Source organism: Fusarium venenatum (genome assembly GCF_020744135.1).
Source record: "Fusarium venenatum strain MPI-CAGE-CH-0201 chromosome Unknown EDB82scaffold_1, whole genome shotgun sequence".
NCBI lineage: Eukaryota > Fungi > Ascomycota > Sordariomycetes > Hypocreales > Nectriaceae > Fusarium > Fusarium venenatum.
Window position 1 is genome coordinate 8748094 of NW_027072129.1, and position 19689 is coordinate 8767782.

Sequence of the window (19689 nt, forward strand, 5' to 3'; positions counted from 1 at the left end):
TGAGGAAGACATGTACGTCTGTCGCAGTTGCAGTCCGGCCCAACCTTCACTCAGGGTATCAGAAAGGCTGGCCGCTAGAAGCATAAGAGACTAAATTAGTAAATCACTTTATGCTTCTTAGGCCTGACTGTTAGACTGGTTATTTTTCTACCCTAAAGCAAAGAATACCAGTCTACGTCGTAGCTGCAATTCTCCACGTACCCAATCTCTGACGGCAATCCCGATAACAGCATTTGCCGCTTTCGGAACCACTTGTCTAACGTGCAGATTTTTGTCCGATAGTGATGCTATAACTAACTACTTACTCGTTTGCAACCATCATGTCCATGACAGACGAGTTTCTGACTCGCTGTCTGACGAATGACAGCTCTTGATAGCCTCTAGAAACTCGTAGATAATTATTCGTGGATTCTACCCTACGGCTGGCCCGTTTCCGTTGACTTTTCGATTTCACTGACAACTGATGTTATGTTGGAGAGTGCTGTCAGACCTCGGCCATCAAACCCAGCCGATAGATTAGACACTACCAGATATCAGTTGATGGCCCCAGTTTGATAGGTTGATATAACAAGCTTATAATTGGTCTGTTCACAAACTACTATCACGATCCACTTCGTCACCCTCACTTATACTTGGGCTTCAACCCAAGAGTCGCAGTCTCAGCAGCCACTGCGTTGGCAATCGTTGCCTTCAGTGACGGCGCTTTCGACTCCCACCCCAGATACTTTCTTCCCCTCTCGGCCTCACTCTTAGAATTAGTCCCCCATGCAATAGCCGCCTTATATCCTGCGTTAATCATATCCTCCATCGAGATGGACTTGGTCTTGGGCTCGGGGATAAATCCCTGACGATGCACTTCCTCTGCGATCCACAGCGCAAGGTCATCCCACTGGTGCTCTCCTGTAGTAACAAAGTAGTAGCCCTTTTTACCCCAGATTTCCGAGTCATCTTCTTTTTTGGAGGGGCTCTGTGATGCTTCCACGGCTTTTACAAAGATCTCTGCGAGGTCCTCAACATGGATGTTGTCCCATTTTGCTTTACCAGCCCCGATGATCGGGGTGAAGCCGAGGTCGACACTTGCCCTAACTATCTCAGTAATCGCAAAGCTCTGCTTGTGGACCAAGCCTCTGCCTGGTCCGTAGATTACGGGAGGGGACACCATGAGATACTTGACGACATCTGAGTCGATGCTCTGGATGATGTTTTCAACATCTTTGTGAATTGCTTCATCAGGCATATTCAGTATGCGATCTATGTCCTTAATGTCGTTGTAACTTTGCTCGGGAAGAGGTGGTTCTCCGTAGCGATTGTGCTTGATATCATACCAGGTGAGGAGACCTGCACCTGAGAGATGAACATAATATCCTGGGCGCTCAGCTGTGTGGGTAGAAGCGAGGCCTTTTGTGATGGCTTTGGCAGCTTCAGGTGCATCCGCAGAGTCAGCCGTGTCTGTAATTAATGTAAGCTATCATACTCAGTACTCAGTTGGATGGACTCTTATACGTACGGACGACAACATCAGCTTCAGAGGCTGCCTTCTCAATCACATCAACGCTGTCAAGATCACCGTAAACGAACTTGGCGTCGGGAAACTTTTCGGCAATAATTTTGGCACGATCTTGATTGCGAACGTAGAGTGTATAATCGTACTCAGGATAAGTCTCATGCAGCATGGAGAAGGTAGTGCCACCAACGTAGCCTGTCAATAAATGTCAGATTGAGCACAATCAATTCCTGTGGTTGGTGCATTCTTACCTGTGGCTCCAGTACTATAATTAAATAAGCTTCTATCGCAAACATAAGAAGTCGATGTGCTGTGTGAGTTTCACTTACAGGAAGATTTTAGGCGCCATAGCAAAGCGTAAGTGTGGATTGGTTCTTGATTGGAGTAACAGGTCTTGGAATTTCAGTGAGCTTGTGAAAGCTGTTTGACAGCACTTGGAGGAAGCCTTTTTATAAACATTTTTTTTCTCAAACAACCACTCTTCTCGTCCGGAGTTTGGTGTTTCTAAGCAAGGAAACGGATATATGGCCGATGTGTTTCCACCCAATCACATTAGATTGGGAAAAGACATTGCAGTCGACGGAAATTCCTGACACACATAGAGGAACGAACACAAATTGTGACGAGAAAAATAAGCTGACCTCATAGTTCCTGTCTCGATGATGACTCTGGCCAATAAGTTGGGTACAAGATGAACATCAACTATGTGTATAAATCTATCCCAGCTTTACGAGATCATTTCTTCCTCAGGTAACGGAATGCCTTAAACCATTCAATTTTCCACTGAATGTTTGGTTTGATAGGTCAGGGTAGATTATGGAAACTTATTTGCCCAGTCAAGTATCCCCTTGTCACATGCTTACCCTATGCCTCACGTATCCATCCACTGCTAATGTAGGTTACAGTATCAAAACAACCAAGCAAGCTTATCATGTTTCTATAGAGTTTGAACCACTTACAATCTATCGAACGAGACAGCTCATGTTGCAACTCTAGCTTGACCTGCGTTACAACCACTAAGCGGGGTACACGATAACCTCCCCTGCAATTTCCAAGCTAGTCGAGGTCAAACATCTGAACAAAGCAAATACAATCAATAGAATCATCAATAGAATCATCACAAACAACGAACAAGCAGGAAGCTGCAGTGGGTTCCTGTATGATACTTCTCTGGAAATCAAGGCTTCCCACCGACTTTATAAACTCTCTCTTCCCCCGAGTTGTTCTGAACTAATTCTCTCCATCTTCATCTCAATACATCGCCAATCATCTCATTACACCGCCAACGTGCCTGAGAACTACGATATCAAAAGCTCCGGCACCAACAGTCAGGTATGTTTTGACTTTGGGTTCCCAGCTTCGTCTCACATGGTACTCACATGAACCCAGGGAAACCACTACCGCTCCCGTGACTACGGTTCCAGCGTCTCCAACTCAAACTCCTACCACTACTCCAACACGTAAGCCAGATTGAGTGATGATTCAGAGATTATAGGTCGCTAATAGTTCTAAGGGATGGCTCTTACTATTACTCCAACCCCAACGGGAGCACCTACCACAACAATGGACAGGGTGGCTCAACCTACACGGCGCCCAGCGGTAACTCTTACTCATCCGGCTCTGGAAAGAAGTAAGCGTGGTGATGGAAAAATGGGCTGCGCCTTATAAGGGATGATGGTTTGGAGGCGCCAATGCATGGATATGACATGGTATGAGGGTTCGGTGCTCGCAAGTCTATTGGCTCTAGATCGGCTCAAATTCACATTTCCAAGGGAAGATTTGCGTTGAAGGAGATGAAATAGGCATTAAATCGTACTACTTCCGTTAAAGATAGCATGTCGCCTCTGGACTGGGTTGCTTTGATCAGGAACCAAGCATGCTAATAATAAACAATGAATGAGTATATGCCCTCACTCCATACATCAATCAAGTCTGGTGCGATTCACTTTTTGAAAGATAAAAACTTCCCCTACAAAATGGTGAGATAGCATACGCTCGATTAATTCACTTCGTGATTCTACTTTAATATAGGCGCCATTATGCAAACTTATCTGATGACCACCTCTGAAGTTAGGTGTTTGACTCACAGGAAGTTTTGGGCATCAAGTAAAATGTCCGAGGCGCTCTTAGGACGACTTGGTTAACTTAATAGGCTACTATGTAGAAGCTTGATAAGCGTTTCCTGCTAGAACTAGCTGGAATTAAACAGCATTGCTTCGGACAAGACGATCGGCACGATGTCCTCAGAACGCAAAGCGATATGAAGATCAACGCCATTAGGGTTCATATAAAATGAGAGAAAGTCTGAGCGATGACTTGACATATCTTTCCAACCTGTAACAGCCTTGTACTATTTACTGTCTTCTCCTTTTCAAGAGTGCTCGCTTGTTATGCCATACAATATCAAGTGCCATGTAGTTCGTCTCACAAGTGAATATCGTTCCACCCCAAACAGGGAATAGGTTTACATCTACGTATCTCCCAGCCCAGAAAAACATATTTTACAAAAATTACTGTCAAGGCGGAGATATTTACAAAAGAAGATGCTCATCATGCCACAGGCCGATATGACACGACACGTCACGTACGGGCCGGATGGGAGCGGAAGGACAAGCCAACGGCAATTAATCCAAGCGATATGCCAAAATGTGAAATGTCACACTGGATACCAACATGAGGTGAGTTGTACTGTATATACGGGCCGGAGACTTTTTCAGAGTCGTGCGGGTGTTACCATGTCACGACGGATTCGGGATAGACAAAGTTGACGGGACTGTTATTCGTACCACGTTCAACTGACGGGTACAACGGTCAAGAATAGCAGCATGGAAAGGATAATAACATGTTTTTGATTGGCAGTTGAGCGATTGATCAATTCGAGTTTGGAGATGCATACCTTTTGCCTGTCTTTGACTTACACAGACACATACTTTACTTTGTCAAAATAGGTTAGTATTATCAGATCGCTGCCGGAAATATGACATTTCATTTCCCTTCTCAACGGTCTCAGTGTATGTAATTTAATTAAAGAAAAAAAAGGGTTGGGTGAATAACCCATCACTAGGTAGTAGTTAGCCAAGTTTAGGTTAACTTGTTTTAGGCAAGTCGAGTAAATGTAAGTCAACTTAAACTATTGACAATTTTGAGGCCCATCCTAGTAACAGCAGCAACAGGGTCACATGACGTGTGACGCCTGCACGCAAATCTGCCACCCACTTGTTTTGCAACTCCACCAACAGCAACAGCAACAGCAACAGGGCTCAGGGTCAGGGGTAGACCAGCCAGCCTCAGTTACGAGAAAAGAAAAGAAAAGAAAAGGAAGACGCCATCATCATGAGAGACAGAAAGGAAAACAACGGAAATAGTTAGTATTTCAACTCACACCGACTCGATGAATGGATGACTCGGTCTGAGCTAGTAAATCGGCACTAACTTAGACAAAGAGGGTACGTGCCATATTGGGCGCTTAATCTTAACGACATGACAGGCTTGTCGAGATCCAGCTAGGTTCAGCTTCAGCTTCAACTCTGCCTTGTCTTGTCTTGCCGAGTCTTGTGTCTTTCTTTTCCTTCCTTCGATAGTTCAGCAACGAAAGAAACAAAAAAGGAACGTTTCCCATTGGAGCTGTTCCAGTACTAGGTCTCTGATGCAAGACCTGAGCATAGCGCAGTGCAACATATGGCGTTGGCATCAGCTGCATAGGTACAAACTTGACTTACACGGAACATTTATTATGGCTCCTGTTGAGGCTGTGATATCTTGTCTAACTGTCATAGTTATTCTCAAACGCTCACGAGGCGTTCTCTTCTCATTCTTCCTCCGCAGTGAGGCTGTAAGAACAAAGTAGATGAAACATTTCCCGCTTTGTTGCGTCGATGTGTTGGTTGTGGCTTTCGATAGGGCCATCCTTATGGCCATGACGGTTCTGAACCGTCGTGGCGTAGCGTGGCGTAGGCGGTCGCAGATAGGGCCACAAGGTTGAGTGGGGCTATCTAACTCAACTTAATCCAACTTCAAGCCAAAGATTGAGTCGAATCAAGGCCCAGATCAGAACCATTGAAGGGCAGTGGAACATGCAAAATAGTGATGATGACAACAAGAAAAACACTCAGAGGCCATCATTTGTCCACCAAGTAAAAAAAAAAAAGGTTAACAGAGTAAGCGAGACGACCCCAGTCCTTGAAATCTCGCCTATCCACAACAACATGGGATCCCTGTCTATTACTATACACACCCCTCACTATCACACTCCTTGCAATGCTTATTCAACAAAGACACCTCTAGATATCTCGAGCAAGCTTCAGGTATGAACAATTGACTCAAGGGATACGATAATATAAGATAAAGTAAAATGCAATTTAAACTATCAATGAGAGTAGATAGATGAATGTAGAAGAAACATAAATAATAATAATCCAGAAACTCTCCTCCACCTGAGAAACTCGGAAATGACTGACTGTATCATCCTCTCGTCTGTGCTGTTCTGGGAGTTCAAGTTTGTTGCCAAACAACTCCAGGGATACAACGATCCATCTAGGGATACAAGCAAATGTGAGTTCAGAAAGAAATAGGAAACCCCATCAACGACAAGCTTCTACCCGTTCTCGATTTGCCCGCTCATAATGTCTCCCCCCTCCTTCGAGGTAGCGTGGATCGCTGCCAATAGACACAAATTAGCTAACTGGTACTTAGAGGCTCGCTGCAAAAGGGGAACTCAAATACCAACCTATTAGGAGGCCTTGGGGCACTCGGGGCGTTTGCAATATCCGTCCCAGGGCCGCGTGCCCTGGTCGGTGATTTTAGAAGTGCATCGGCAAGTAGTACCGGGCTGCTGAATATATTCAACACTCCTACAGCCGCAGGTCCATGTCTCGGTAATCTTCCACTGGCACATGTTTGCTGAAAGTTTGGTGCTGTTGTAAAAGTAAGATGCGGTGAGCTGAGACTGAAGCGAAGATTGCTTCGGTGCTTCGATATATATATAGACCTTTTGCGTTTTGTGCGAGGATAGTCTTGGTTGACAACCAAAGTTACTCTCAGTAAACGTTAGATAGTCCACAGCCGTGATCCGAAAAGTTTGTAAAGGGGTTTGGTTGCACAAGTGCCGACGGGTGTGGCTTTGTGTATCTTATGGGTAAAATAGGCTGGCTGCTGTGGTAAACTATTTCAGGTTCGACACCAAGAAAATGTTCAAGTTGGAGCTGAGAGGCTTGAGTGTAGGGAATCTGAGATTTTTGTGTAGATGACAGTGCTGTTGAGTCTGAGTCTGAGCTGTGATGATTGAAACAAAGCCAGATGTCCTTGGCCTTTATATAGCTGGTGAAACTGTCCCGAAGATTTGGAAACGAGTATGATAGAGCAAGGCAGTTTGCTGTCCATGACACTATGTGATGTGCACAGGTGTCTTGGAGATCCCACAATGTCAAAGTCGAAATAACCCTCACAATGATAGCAAGGAAAATCGATTGTTGGTCCCGTTCGCACTTGCTCGGTGTTGAAGACCAGGAGCTGGTTGCTTAGATAGGTAAAATGGTTGGTTGACTACCTAGTCAGTTGGTCCTGGGCCGGCCAGGGGGTGAGGCTTGGATGAGGGGGGTGTGGGTTGGTGCTGTTAGGCACTCACTCCTCTTTCTTCTCGGCCCTTGCTCTCAGGTCGGGTCCCCGCAAACAAACTGCAAAAACCAGACGAAGGGATTTCTGGAAAATGAGACAATCAACTTGTTCAAGTGAAATATTACTTCCGGGTCCCAAATCAGGTAGTAGTTTGTGTGCCGCAACACCACGCTCTGTTGGCGGGCTAGTCCAAGGGTCGACTTACGTCAAGGTACATCAGTCCACAAAGGGGCTTTGAACAAGACCAACCACATTGGAGTGTGCTCGCTCGAGGTTTAGCAGTATTTTCTGACTCTGATCTCTCTCCCGGTGTGACTGTTAAAGAAGAGTGTGTCTGGAGGGTTATCCTGGCCTTTGAGATCAAGGATCTTTTACTACACTATGGGGGCCAATCGGGCATATTGATGCAAGCTCTCTTGAGATACTTTGCCTCAAGCGACGAAATAAGAATGTCTCTCCTCATAAAATTTTTATCTTGCAGCCCGAGGTGTGTGAGCCTTGCTCGGTTCAATGGGGCACTTGTATGATGGGGCATCGTGCACCCACACTTCACGAATGTGCTCTTTGTATTGAGGGGTGACCACCATCATGCGTCTTTCAATTTGTACTCAACGTTGTGGCCGCATCCAAACAGGCCAGCTGCTTCGATTCCTTTATGTGACTGTTGCTTATCAGCCTATTTTGCTGAAGACTGACTGCTGTTCATGAGCGTAATGGCTGCATCATATGGCAGCTAGGAGTAGCTGTTATGTGATATTGGTCTAAAATGTACATCGTACTTTGAACTCGATGCTGGGCCGTTGTTTATCACCTTGGTGGTCAAGGCGTGGGTCCCCAGTAGCTGATATTGAGAGCATGCCTGTAGCCGCAATCGAAACCATGCGGCAAAGATCTTAAGCTCCCTTGCTAGTACGCGGACTGGACATCATGAACGCCAAAACTCGCTCCAAGTCCCACCGCAGCAGTCATAGGTCCAACGGCTGATCCTCCCCAGTAAGCAGCTGCGAGGAATTTGCCGAACTTCTCCTTTTTTGTAGCTGCCACATGGACTTGACAAGTGTGTTTCCCTGCCCACCATCTTTTCGATGCTTCTCCCGCTGTAGAATTCCGCCCAGTTAATTCAACAGACAATAACGGCATGTGCTGTATGGTTTGTGTCATGACGCCACAGAACTTGCCCTACTGATTGATGGGAGCGGGCCCTCAGATCTCCATGCCCTGCTAGGGCCATCATAAGGAGACATGATACTTGTCCTAATCTAGTACAAAAAGGGTCCGCATATGCTAATAGAAATACTCCAGTAAAGTTATATGGCAATATATGACAAGAGGTCCTACTTTAGGCTCATTGAATAGGTGGTGAAAGCCCGCATGGTTCTGGTGTAGGGACAGTTATTCCTCACGGGTTTCTCTTGCACCCCGAAGCGGTCACCTCCGAGCTTGTTCCACGGCACGTCTTGAGGAAAATTTTCTTCCTTAAGGTGTTTGTTGGTACGTAGTAGGGTTTCTGTCATTATCCCTTGTCCCTTGGCTAAGCTAAGACGCGAGAGGCGTTGGAGGCGTTAGACGCCTTGTGGAGCCAGCGGGTGTTGCACATGATCCGCGAGGAAGACGGTTAATCCCCTTGTAGATTAGATAGTCCACAGAATGTAAGGTCGTTCTGGGGTTAAAAGAGCTCAAGGATAAGGGACCATCCCTGTTCGAGTGCGAACAAAGAAAGCGTGCAGAATTGGCGTCATCCTCTCGGCTTTGGTCAACTCTCAACACCATCAAGGGATTGATCGTGTAGTGTTGCAATGATAGGGACTCATGTGAGCTGAAATTCGCGCGTGTAGTAAAATCCATACTGCCGAGATTGATACTTCGGGTGAAACTAACGCGGCTGCTCTCTTGTATCATTTACTTCATTGAGACGGCGTTCGGAGGGTTCCCATGCGGGTAGGCGGGCCAGCTCATGCGCGCGGGCCGCTGAAAGCACACTATGATGATACTCGCGACAAGCCAACAAGACCGTGAATACTAGTAGGAGCGTGTATCTGCTGTTCCTGATACTAGCAATGTCTGTGGCGATCGTCGAGTGAAGCGCAAAGCCGCGCAGCCAACCGCATATCCCCTAGTGTTGTACTCATACCGACTCCATATAAACAGGCATGATTCTTGATTCTGGTCCAGGTTTCTTTGTCCTTTACCCCACATATGGCATTATTTGCACCTTGCTCTCAACTATTAGATGGTATATGTGGAAACGAATGATATGTAGTCGGGATAGCTTCATACAATTCCGCGCTGCTGCATGGCTCAATGCACGAAGGCCGAGGTTTGTCACACACATGTTTGTGCTCAGCCATACCGTTCTCAATATTGACAAGTGTGACGGGTTTGTACTCTCTGCGTTGCACTATACCGTTCTGCTCCATGCTGTGCTGTGCCATATCATGCCATATCCAGGCAATAGTCTAGTTTGTATGCTTGTTTATCCATTCTGGGTCTTGGGATCTTCATTGAAAAGCTGTGGGGTGTGTGACTCGACTTTGCGTCAAGCTACCTAGGTATGATGGATGCCGAGACGGGACAATATCGACATGAGAGGACACGATAAAGACGACTTGATAAAAGCTGTTGGCCAAGTGGAAAAAACGTAACTGCCGTTGTAGGCTGATTCGATCAGAGGAAAAGTCGTGTACCTTGCAGTTGCCCAACACCTTTCCACGGTACCTACTTTGCAGTGGCTGGCTTATCCAATCCTTCCCGTCGTTCCTGCTAAAGCAGGTCCGATGGCTTCCTTCAACGATCAGTTCTTTCCTACTACAAAGAAGTGGTTTACTGTGATTGGGCCAGGCTCAGCCATGGCAGGTACGACCCCTGTCAAGAGGCGCTTGGAGGTTGTTGCTGCATGTGAAACTTTGCTGAGATTCACACTGTACAGTCAGCCTGACACCCCACGTTGATCACAGTGTTAATGACAATGATGCCCCTGTTTCGCATTCTAGGTGGGTCACCATGACCCCTGCTGTTTCCTGCAGCTCAGGTTGGGTGTGATGGCGCGCGGCTGTACCTGACTTGTCTTCACATCCATCAATCCAAGGCAACGCGCCTCAATCATCAACCCACTACAGCAATAGTCCAACAACAACTTGACATTTTGGCTTCTCCGACGCGGTTGTTGGTACCTTAATCCTCGGCTGATCCACTTTGTACGAGACAAACTCCGCTGCTACTGCGCCTACAACTCCTTTCGCTTCTGCGTCTGCGTCTGCGCCTAGTTCTGCGTCTGCGTCTACACCCCTTGTTCATTGTTATACTCGACGAACTGAGCCTTTTTGGGCTGCGTTGGGTTGCTTTTCTGCGGCAAATACCTCTTGAACCTTGCGAGTCTCCTTGGTACTTTGCTTGCCGGATGAGCTCCCGGAGTCCAGCATCATGTGGACAAACCACTAGATCAACATGCAATGAACTTTCATCGTCACACTCTCCCTAACCCTTGGCAAGTCTTGTTCCGGACATTTCCTAAAGACTACAGCTGTGGTCCCTTTCGCGAGTCTGACCGCCTACTTCTCAGTGTTGGGTGCCCCCTTGAAGCCTTAGCCGCAAGTGTTGGTCTGGCTTCTACCCACGACCCTAGGATCTTCCCGTCGGAAAGCCTCATGCAGCCTTTCATACGACCCAACTCTTGCCACAGCCCCCAAGTCTATTAGAACTCGATGAGAAAGTTCTATAGTCATATGTACATACTATACTTTCGGTCGGCCGCGGCCTGACTTTGGAGTGACGGCACGTAGCCATTGCCATGCATCTGCGTCCATCCCTTTTCCAGACCCAGGTGAAATACCCTGGCACATGGCGTATCAGTCAAGTGATTGATATTGCATTCTGCCTGCATTACACCTTCCAACTTGGACCTCCTACGGGTGAGTGTAATACGAGTTGCAAACTTAATTGAGATCGTCCAACAAATCTCCCATCATCGGACGACAACCCAACAAGTTGCATAGAAAGTGGTCCCAAGAACTAACCCTGAGTCACACTGGAAGGCTCAAGGCTCAATCGAGATGGACGGACACAGAAGAGAGTAGTACAGTTTCGGTAATTCCTAATTTCTCGCCCCTCGACTGATATCGAGTTACGCGACGGCACAGACAACACTAACTTCACTTATACTAATCGTTATATGTTCATCACACCTAACCCTTGTATTGATGTTGGTTCCCTACCTTATACGGAAAAGACACATTTGCCGACGTGCATACAGTTATACAAACTCGCCTTGATATTGGCGCAACTGGGGCCTTGCTCATCAGAAGATATCAGTCGGTATCAACATGGTTATATGCAGGAAACTTGTATTTGCCCGGAAGAAATATGGATTCCCGAACTAGCAGACGCAAACCCAAGCTCTTGTTGGTGATCAGAGTGATGACAGTGCAGTCCTTGATGCTCACTTACACCCACACCATCAAGTTCACCGAACCGAACAATCATGGCAGCTTTGACCATTATCGAGAACGGCACGGCCCACCGGAAAGCAGGTATCTCCTATTAGAGAGAAGCCAGGTTCTCCTGGTTCGAATTTCCGTAAAGCCTTGCTTTTGGGCTGAGACATGTTGCCGCGGCAAGCCCACCAGATTTACTCTTGGAATGGAAGAAGAGTCGAAAGCGCGCAAATGCGCGTCTATAATCGACAAATGGCATTAATTAGAAAACTTAGAAAATGGGATTCAAGCACCGAGTTGCTGGGACATACACAGGGTTCGTAGGGTTTAGCGACTGGCTGTTGTAACGGCGGCGCTTAGGAGTTGTTCTTATTGGCTAGCCGACGCGTATTGCTCAGCCCTGGTCGCAACCTAAATACGACATGGCGTCAAAGGGTTGCAGGAGAGTCTCTTGAAAACAAACAAGGCGGAAGAGTATAGACGCGAAGGAAACTGGGATGAGCAGTGCCCACGACGCAGCCATCGGTTACACAAGACGACAACTGGCCGCATCATACAACAATACCAAACCCAATATCACATCTGTCCAAGCTTGGTTTGATCATATGATAATTCATATCTGCTGCTCCCATTTTATGATAGTTCATGTCTTTCAGCTTGGCCAGGTTCATACTATGTGTTGCCTTTTATCCCGCAGTGACGTTGAGGGATCGTGATGACTGCACACACCTGGTCTCTCTCCCCGTGATTTTTGATCGTTGAATGGGCCTTTGTCTGTTCCTCTCTCTACATTTGAGATTATGGATTAACAATCCGGATTTGATGAGATTTTCATAGAAATTGTGCCTTTTTATCCTTGGCAAAGGTCTGGAGGCTCTTCTGGGTATCATCATTATCGGCGAGGGGAAATATTCAGTTAAGTAATCTGTTTGCGATTATTTCAGTGAAATTCTGCTCATCTCGCACTTTATCATGTATTAGTATTCTACTTAATCCTCAAGTACAATAATATCGTCAGAGTTGTACGGGAGCTCATTGTTTGGTAAGCCCGTTGCATCTTCAAAAGACTACCAGTTCACTCTAAGTCTCATAATCTCATATTACCAATCGAGTTTCCAGTTTCATTCAATTCCTTTCCAATGATTATTTATGAGATTAGAATAGAACCCGAACTTGGAGATAATGGACAATCCTAGCAGAACAAGTTTTTGTACATACTGAGGCCTCAGCATTAACAACAATTATCACAGCTCACGGTACGAGGATATGTCTACCAGTGGTTCTTCATGTGGAAACACTATCCTTATTATTATGCCATGACAAAGTATAAAGAACAAATTGGACTGCTATCTTGGAGGCGCTTTTGGTACACGGGGCAACTTACATACCAACACTTGATCTTTCCAAGCGATGCTCTCATATATTCTGGTACAGCTATGGGCTCTAAGATGCACCGGTACTAAATGATAACATACGCATTATCCTTTGGTTAACACCTACTAGGAAGCCACAACGAAAGGTGATGGGGGATGCCCTCACTTGAGGGCAAATAAGAGTCACCATTCCGAGCTGAGGGTGTCTTCCTGGGCTTCGAATACTTAAACTGTATCTTAAACCAGATGGGTGGATAAAGAGACGAATTGATCATGAAGAAGTTACAGGCAGGTCATCATGTGTGTATTCTGAGTATCGTATCCGATTCGCTAGATTGTCTATCTCGCCATCATGTCGTAAGAGCGCATGTAAGGGAGATGGAATAGCTTTTGGGTTCTGATGAGATCTCGCTCCACTCAAAACTATAGCCTTCAAAGATAGTGTTTGTGATGCACAAATGCCCGTTCAGTGTAGATGCTTCGCAGACGATTGGAGATGTTATCGAGACTGTGAACGTGTCATATATCCTTGATGCTTGTCTCGTAGTCACCCTGAACCATATTTGATTTAAAGTGTGTTTTTGTATGCCTTGATCAAGACAAGGCATTCCTGGAGAGAGGGATGCCCGCGGTAGCAAGGCTGTTTCGCAGTATCTCGGCTCAAATGAGCGACAGCCCTCAGGCCTAGCCACGGAGGTTCAAGATAGAGAGTTATGAATGTTGATCTATTCCCCAGAATACTCGTTTCAAAATCTGACAGATATACAACCCCTAGAATACCTGGCTAGCTACGTAGGCAGGCAGGTAAGTAGACAATACCAACAGAGTGAGATGCCAGGAAGACGTCAAGACAGCGAGACAAACAACTTCGCATCACCTAGATAAAAGCATCAGATTTGATGAGTTCCGGCATACTAATTAATAGCTTAAATAATATTGAATTGTATAGAACCACCAATATCAATTTTTGACCTATACCTTATCTGATCCAAGAGTGCCTGTCTCTTATACTTGGACGGGTTTCTAGAAGCATTAGAAAGGACCCACTTATCTACAATGGTGATGGATTCAACCGCCACCTGAACTAAACTTGGACCTTACAACACAACAAGGGCAACTTCAGATTCAGTCATGGTTCGCAGCAGAATCGATCTCAACCTTGGATGAAGGCTAGAAAGGGTTTTCCATGGTTATTCGATTGCTGAATAGCAGTATGCAGCACCTCTTGAAACCGCTCAGCAAATGGACCCCTACTCAACAGAGGATATAATCATAATCATCATCATCATCACATCCTGACTCCAAAATGGACACATTCAAATTCAACATCCTCGAATTACCCGTTGATATCCTCAGTCTCATACTCAGACCGCTTGTCACAGGCTCTACACCTATACATCTCTGCCCTTGTACTCCGTCGCCCATCAATCCTCTACCTATCCTGCTCTCCCACCCAGCACTATATGCCATCGCAACACCACTTCTATACGCAGGAAACCAGTTTTTACTGGACGCAACAGGCCCTCATGCACAGCATATACGCAGGGAGTTGCAGGATGCCCCAGCCGGAGCCGATGAGAGACTTCCCGGCCGAGCGACTCTACTCACGACACCAGGTGCGCTGTGCAGGATTGCGAGGATGGAGCTAAGGATTGACCGTCTGAGAGGGTGGCTCGGATCGGATGTTGTGCCGTTGCTGACAGAGTTGACGGTGCAGGGCAGGATGGACTATCTCACCATCTGGGTACGCACTCCCGCTGAACCGAGAACGACGGTGTGCTTCCACCCTGCGAAGCACGAGAAAGACATGCACATGTTCTCTCGGCCGCCACTGGAAGGTCTACTACGAGTACTGGCAGACCCCTACCTTGTATCAGCGCAATTGTGGGTAGACGCGCAGCATTCAAAGACGTGGTGCCGGTTCCACGCCGGAGGCTGCGGAGCGGAAAGTGGAGATCCGGGTCCGGGAAGGGAACGAGAACGGCGTGTCGAGATTGAGTGGCGAGAAATAATCCGGCTGGTTGATCCGGAGAGGAAGGAAATTACTGTCATTGGTACGGACAAGAAGTGGTGAATGCCAACCAATACCAGACCAGATCATATCATCGTCAGAAGATGATCAAGCTGATCTCTTGATTTTGTGGCACATCTGATACCAGCTGAGGGTGTGTTTGTACGGCTACGTGGCGGTCGCTCGTTACGGATGGAGAGAGGCGGCACCTAAGCCGAGATGTGCAGTGGCTTTCTGCAAGCAAAGAGTGTGTGCAACAGTCTGACAGTACTTTACAGTGCTCTTTGCGATCAAGGTCTCTCTCAAGGTCTGGCACGCAAGATGGGAGATGTTCAAACTGAGAGATCAGCATTGGTAGATCAGAGTGAGATGAGCATCTGGTGTGCCGTCTTGGCAATGCTGTCAAACCGACCATCTCGGTGTTGGCCGTCATCTCGCTACGACTCGAATCTTATTTTATGGTTGCTGTGTCTCAATCGCAAACGGGCTACACAGAAGGATTCATTCACTACCCACTGAAACAAGGCTATTCTTGCCCTTCCAAAGCCTTGATATCCCCGACACTTGTTTGGTCTGGCGATTCGGAAGCCCGAGCGATCGCCGCATAGACGGGAGACAGACAAGGTCACGCGTACAACAGAGAGCTCGAGCTCGAGCTTTAAATGAGAAATGACGTATTTTGGTGTCTCATGATTTTTTTTGGAATAGACTTTGTTTCTTTCTTTTCTTTTTAGGTGTGAAGCTGGGAGGTGGCATTCCTTTTCCCCGCAATTAGTCTGGAATCTAGAGTTTCAAGGATTGGACTATGAACTCAGAGATGGTGTTTGTGCGAGAAGCTGAGCAATGGTTGGTTCATTGATTGCCTATTGTATTCAAGATACTTTCCCACTGTATCATCACTATGAAAGAAGAAAGACGCACATCTTGTCTATTCTGTGACATTGTGGTATAACTATAACACAAGCTAACTCAAAGTCGGGCCATGCTTCCGCCCCCATGACCGGCTTATGCTGCGCACTCTACTTTACTCTTGACTTTGTTCCTGGGTTTCGCAGGAGGACAAGGTCTATTCCAATTAGACATGAGACAAGGCAGAGAAATTAACCAACAACAAAAACATGGAAAAAGAAAAACCCATGTCGACATTGTCGTCATGCACGTTCTCGGTCACCTCCCGAAAGTGTTACCCAAGTAGAAATCTGATCCAGAAGCTGATCCCGACACGAAGACTACCTAGCAGAAATACCAGTTATTTGATTGGGTCGTATGTCTAACAAATGATGTTTTGGGCCGAAGATATAGTCGGCCTGCTCCGGCTATTCATGGCTCGTTTTTTTTTGTTTCTATGTAATGCGACGCTATCTGGACTATCTCGCATTGGACTGGGCACATGATCGGTCTAGAATTTATGAGATGCCGGTTGATGCTAGAGGATTGCAAGCTTGTGGGTGTGTAGCGTACATGGAAAGACTGCAAGTGAGAGCAGGGTGAAACCAACACCATTATGAATTGTACACAGAAACGATTGCCTTGCTATCTTTACACCAAATAATAACACCGAGGAGAATAGATGGGTAGTGCCCGTGTCGCCAATACGTCAGGTGATAGGCCAGCCTTGCTCAGAGTAGTCTATACCGCTGTTTTGTACAGCGCAGCACAGCAACGGCAAGTTATCAGTACCGAGTGGGAAGAGACACTAGCAATTGATCTTCATCATTGCTTCAGTTGCATATTCTATCATCACTCTTTACTTTATCCGGAAAGGACTGGAATTGATGGGTTTGCCGCTATCAAGATGTGCTTCCATGTACCGACTGTAGACTAAGACAGCCAAGCCAAGCCTACAGCCCGTGCCCAAATAGACAGCCAGGACAAAGTAATTATTCTTTACTGATCAAAAGTATAGTCAAGACAAATAGGCAGGAGAGAGATAGTAGTATTGAATTTACTGAGAAATTGCCAGGAAAGTTGGCTTATTCCTAATCCTAGTCTCTTTTTTTTTTTCCCTTCCTGTTCCTTTCAACCGAGCGATAGCTGAAGCCCTGCTTGCTTGCTCACTTACTCAACCGACCCCCCTTGTAGATTTTTTTTGGGGTGGTTGATGCTGTTAATTTTCACTTTGTCCTTTTCTTGGTAGCACATTTTTTGCTTTTCCCGTTTAAATGGTATCCTTTGTTTTCCGTGACGTTTTGTTGTTAAGAAAAATTGCAATTTGAATCCTGAGTAGAAAGATGATGATCGCTGCGCTTTGCCCCATAAACAAAAAACATATTCATTCATTCAATCATTCACATAATTTAGTGAAGAACGACATCATGGAAGTCATGCTTGTGGTCGTCGGCGTGCTCGCCCCAGTGGACAGGTCCAAGCTTGAGAATGCGGTAGCTGTTGTTGGAGTTGGAGTTTGAGCTGGTGTTGGACTCGACTGATGATCGTCGCTCGGTAGAAGGACGAGTGTGGGAGCGGGCGGCGGGCTTCTGAGGGTATGAAGGAGATGTAGCCGGTGCGAGTGAGAGGAAGGATGACTTGGGAGGAGGAGTGAGAGGGAGGAAGTTTTGAGGAGGAAGGTCAGACATTTTGGTAGAGTTGAGTTGAGTTGAGTTGAGTCGAGAGTTGTTGTAAGATGAGTTGATATGGATAAGGTGATAGTTGTTGATGATGTTGTGTTGAAAGTGTTGATAGATAGAGACAGAAGACAAAACCAAGAGGGAAGGCGTCCTCTTTATGCTTTCGCCATCCCCTTGAAAACTGGCGTCTCATCTCTCTTCCTCTCGTCTCTCTCATATCTTTGGTCGCTTATAGAGACACATGCTTCTTGATAGTTCATACCCACAAAGTCAACCACCCACCCCCTGGGGTACCCCGGCCTTCCGTACCACCGAATCTACCTACATAGCTTCTATCCATACAGTATCGTCACATTAATGCGAAACTAACACAGGTAGGTCCCGCCTATCCCGCTTCTACCACCCTCTCCGTCCCTCTGTCTATCACGTCTTCTCTCTGATCTACACTTAATAATAAGCATGTACCACCTTATCTATAGTTGCTGTCATACCCTTGTCGCGTCTTGGTTACGAATCTTGGTTGAGACAAAGCTGAAAATCATGCCTTGTGATTATATGCTATTTTTTGCCACTTTTTGTTTGATCGTCTAAGACTATCAGAAACAGAAACGAAAACAACCCCCGGGAATATTGATACCGTAGGGATATTGACTGTTCTATTCTTGATGTGGTCAACACCGGTTGTCCATCCGGTTCTATTTAGACAATGATTGGTTGATTCCCAAAAGGATGCTTGACAAAATCAGAACATATTATGGCCAGCCACACTTTTTTTGTCCTTCCTTTTTCTTTTTTATTAACGATTGCCGCGTCGCATCTGGGAACCTAGTTATGCCGTGTTTTATACAACCTCCTTCTTACTCGCTCGCTAGCAACAGACTTGGATCTTTCTGGTACAACTGAGACTGCAGTGCGTGGGGGGGCGTTTCTCTTATTCTCCCACTCAGCTATGAACGGACCGGTCTTACAGAATTTACCCTGATTTTTATTTTTGTGCATGGATAAATGACAGCAGTCAATCTAGCAGAGATCTTGACTTGACACGGGCTTTGTCCGAGTTAGGTCTCAATGTCACTCCACCAAATTGACCATCATGGTACACACACTCATACATTGTTACAGTATCGCCTCCACCAGTAACCACATAGATAAGGAGAAGAGCTGAGAGCCTGGTTCAGACTGTCAAAGCTTTGCAGATCGTGGGGAACTCCCGTCATGGATGGATGCCATGCTTCTCCTTTTCCCTTCTTCCCCATCCTTACGTATGTCTTTCATTCAAATATACACACGCAAGCCTCTACTCATACAGCTTCTCTCTGAATGTGATTGCTGCAACTGTCTCTCCACCACTGCAAGCAGACGGACTTCAGCCCACGCACCTAAGTAACCGAACATGCAGGCTTCTTTCTGAGTGGAGCGCTTGTCTCTCATCATTACCACAATCCATTGAGTACTTACTATTAGACTATGCTGTAATAGACCAGCTTATCTTTCTGGTGGGTTCGACGTCTTTCTGTCTGCCGACTCTACCGCATAAACTCCTAGTATTGTGGTGTTGATGCCACCAGTCACACATTTAATACTGCACAAAATATCCACCATTATACTTCAAATAACATAACATCTGTCTTTCAAAATAACTCATGTATTATGTATGCTATATATAATTTTACATTTTTGCAATAAATCGTGACCAGGCTTCACCAACAAGAGACATACTGACGCCATCTCCCCAAGCCACAGGCTCCAGCAAATGTGAAAATGTCAGGGCAAATAAGCCAATTCAATTTCCTACTTGATATAGCAGCTGTAATATGGTCAAGTCTTGGTTCCAATCTGGATCGTCATCCTATATCTCATTGTAGCTTGCCTTTCCCCATTCCTCACCGACCCCATCGCTAGTGTACATCAAAATCAAGCAGCTATTAAATCAAAGGCCCTGGTTCTCAATTTCTTTTTTCTTCTTCATCAGGTCAGGTGGCCACTTTCTTGGTTAGCCCCTTTAGAAGCAGACGAATCACTTCATCTCTTCCCTCCAATTTGATGTGATTTTGTATTTTCTCGTTTATTGTATAATCCTACCAACTTCTTTTGCGGATCTATCATGCTTTAAAAAAATAAAACCCCCACCAAGAACCATGAAAACTGAAATGACAACCTGTGCCACGTATGCATTATTCAATCACAAATA

The 19689-nt window shown here is 46.0% G+C and overlaps 5 protein-coding genes across 5 annotated transcripts; 3 read left to right on the plus strand and 2 right to left on the minus strand.

The window, feature by feature from the left end:
* Positions 1–493: 493 nt before the first annotated feature.
* Positions 494–2086, minus strand: EDB82DRAFT_90997 (uncharacterized protein). Its single transcript, XM_025726667.2, has 4 exons — positions 1834–2086; positions 1756–1769; positions 1508–1699; positions 494–1449 (listed from the first exon to the last, which is right to left on the minus strand). Exons 1-4 carry the CDS (start codon positions 1851–1853, stop codon positions 623–625), a joined length of 1053 nt encoding a protein of 350 aa, XP_025588358.2. The 5' UTR covers positions 1854–2086; the 3' UTR covers positions 494–622.
* A 109-nt stretch (positions 2087–2195) lies between these two features.
* Positions 2196–3272, plus strand: EDB82DRAFT_552200 (uncharacterized protein; the record flags this gene model as incomplete). The annotated part of the gene is made up of 4 exons (XM_065609584.1): positions 2196–2254; positions 2617–2836; positions 2894–2964; positions 3018–3272. The coding sequence occupies 4 exons, from the start codon at positions 2196–2198 to the stop codon at positions 3136–3138; spliced, it is 471 nt and encodes a 156-aa protein (XP_065465848.1). The 3' UTR covers positions 3139–3272.
* A 7939-nt stretch (positions 3273–11211) lies between these two features.
* Positions 11212–11927, plus strand: EDB82DRAFT_91127 (uncharacterized protein). The gene is made up of 2 exons (XM_065610073.1): positions 11212–11315; positions 11367–11927. Exon 2 carries the CDS (start codon positions 11477–11479, stop codon positions 11807–11809), a length of 333 nt encoding a protein of 110 aa, XP_065465849.1. The 5' UTR covers positions 11212–11315; positions 11367–11476; the 3' UTR covers positions 11810–11927.
* Positions 11928–14226: 2299 nt separating this feature from the next.
* Positions 14227–14994, plus strand: EDB82DRAFT_521634 (uncharacterized protein; the record flags this gene model as incomplete). Its single annotated transcript, XM_025726633.1, has 1 exon — positions 14227–14994. The coding sequence occupies one exon, from the start codon at positions 14227–14229 to the stop codon at positions 14992–14994; it is 768 nt and encodes a 255-aa protein (XP_025588355.1).
* Positions 14995–17228: 2234 nt separating this feature from the next.
* Positions 17229–17507, minus strand: EDB82DRAFT_521635 (uncharacterized protein; the record flags this gene model as incomplete). Its single annotated transcript, XM_065609088.1, has 2 exons — positions 17229–17300; positions 17358–17507. The coding sequence occupies 2 exons, from the start codon at positions 17505–17507 to the stop codon at positions 17229–17231; spliced, it is 222 nt and encodes a 73-aa protein (XP_065465850.1).
* Positions 17508–19689: the final 2182 nt, after the last annotated feature.

Bases quoted from the DNA above. Each gene is read 5' to 3' on its own strand.
- EDB82DRAFT_90997 (XM_025726667.2), bottom strand. From the start codon at position 1,853: ATGGCGCCTAAAATCTTCCT. The intron at 1,450-1,507 runs GTACGTATAAGA...CATTAATTACAG, and splicing joins TGAAGCTGATGTTGTCGTCC to ACACGGCTGACTCTGCGGAT.
- EDB82DRAFT_91127 (XM_065610073.1), top strand. From the start codon at position 11,477: ATGGATTCCCGAACTAGCAGACGCAAACCCAAGCTCTTGTTGGTGATC.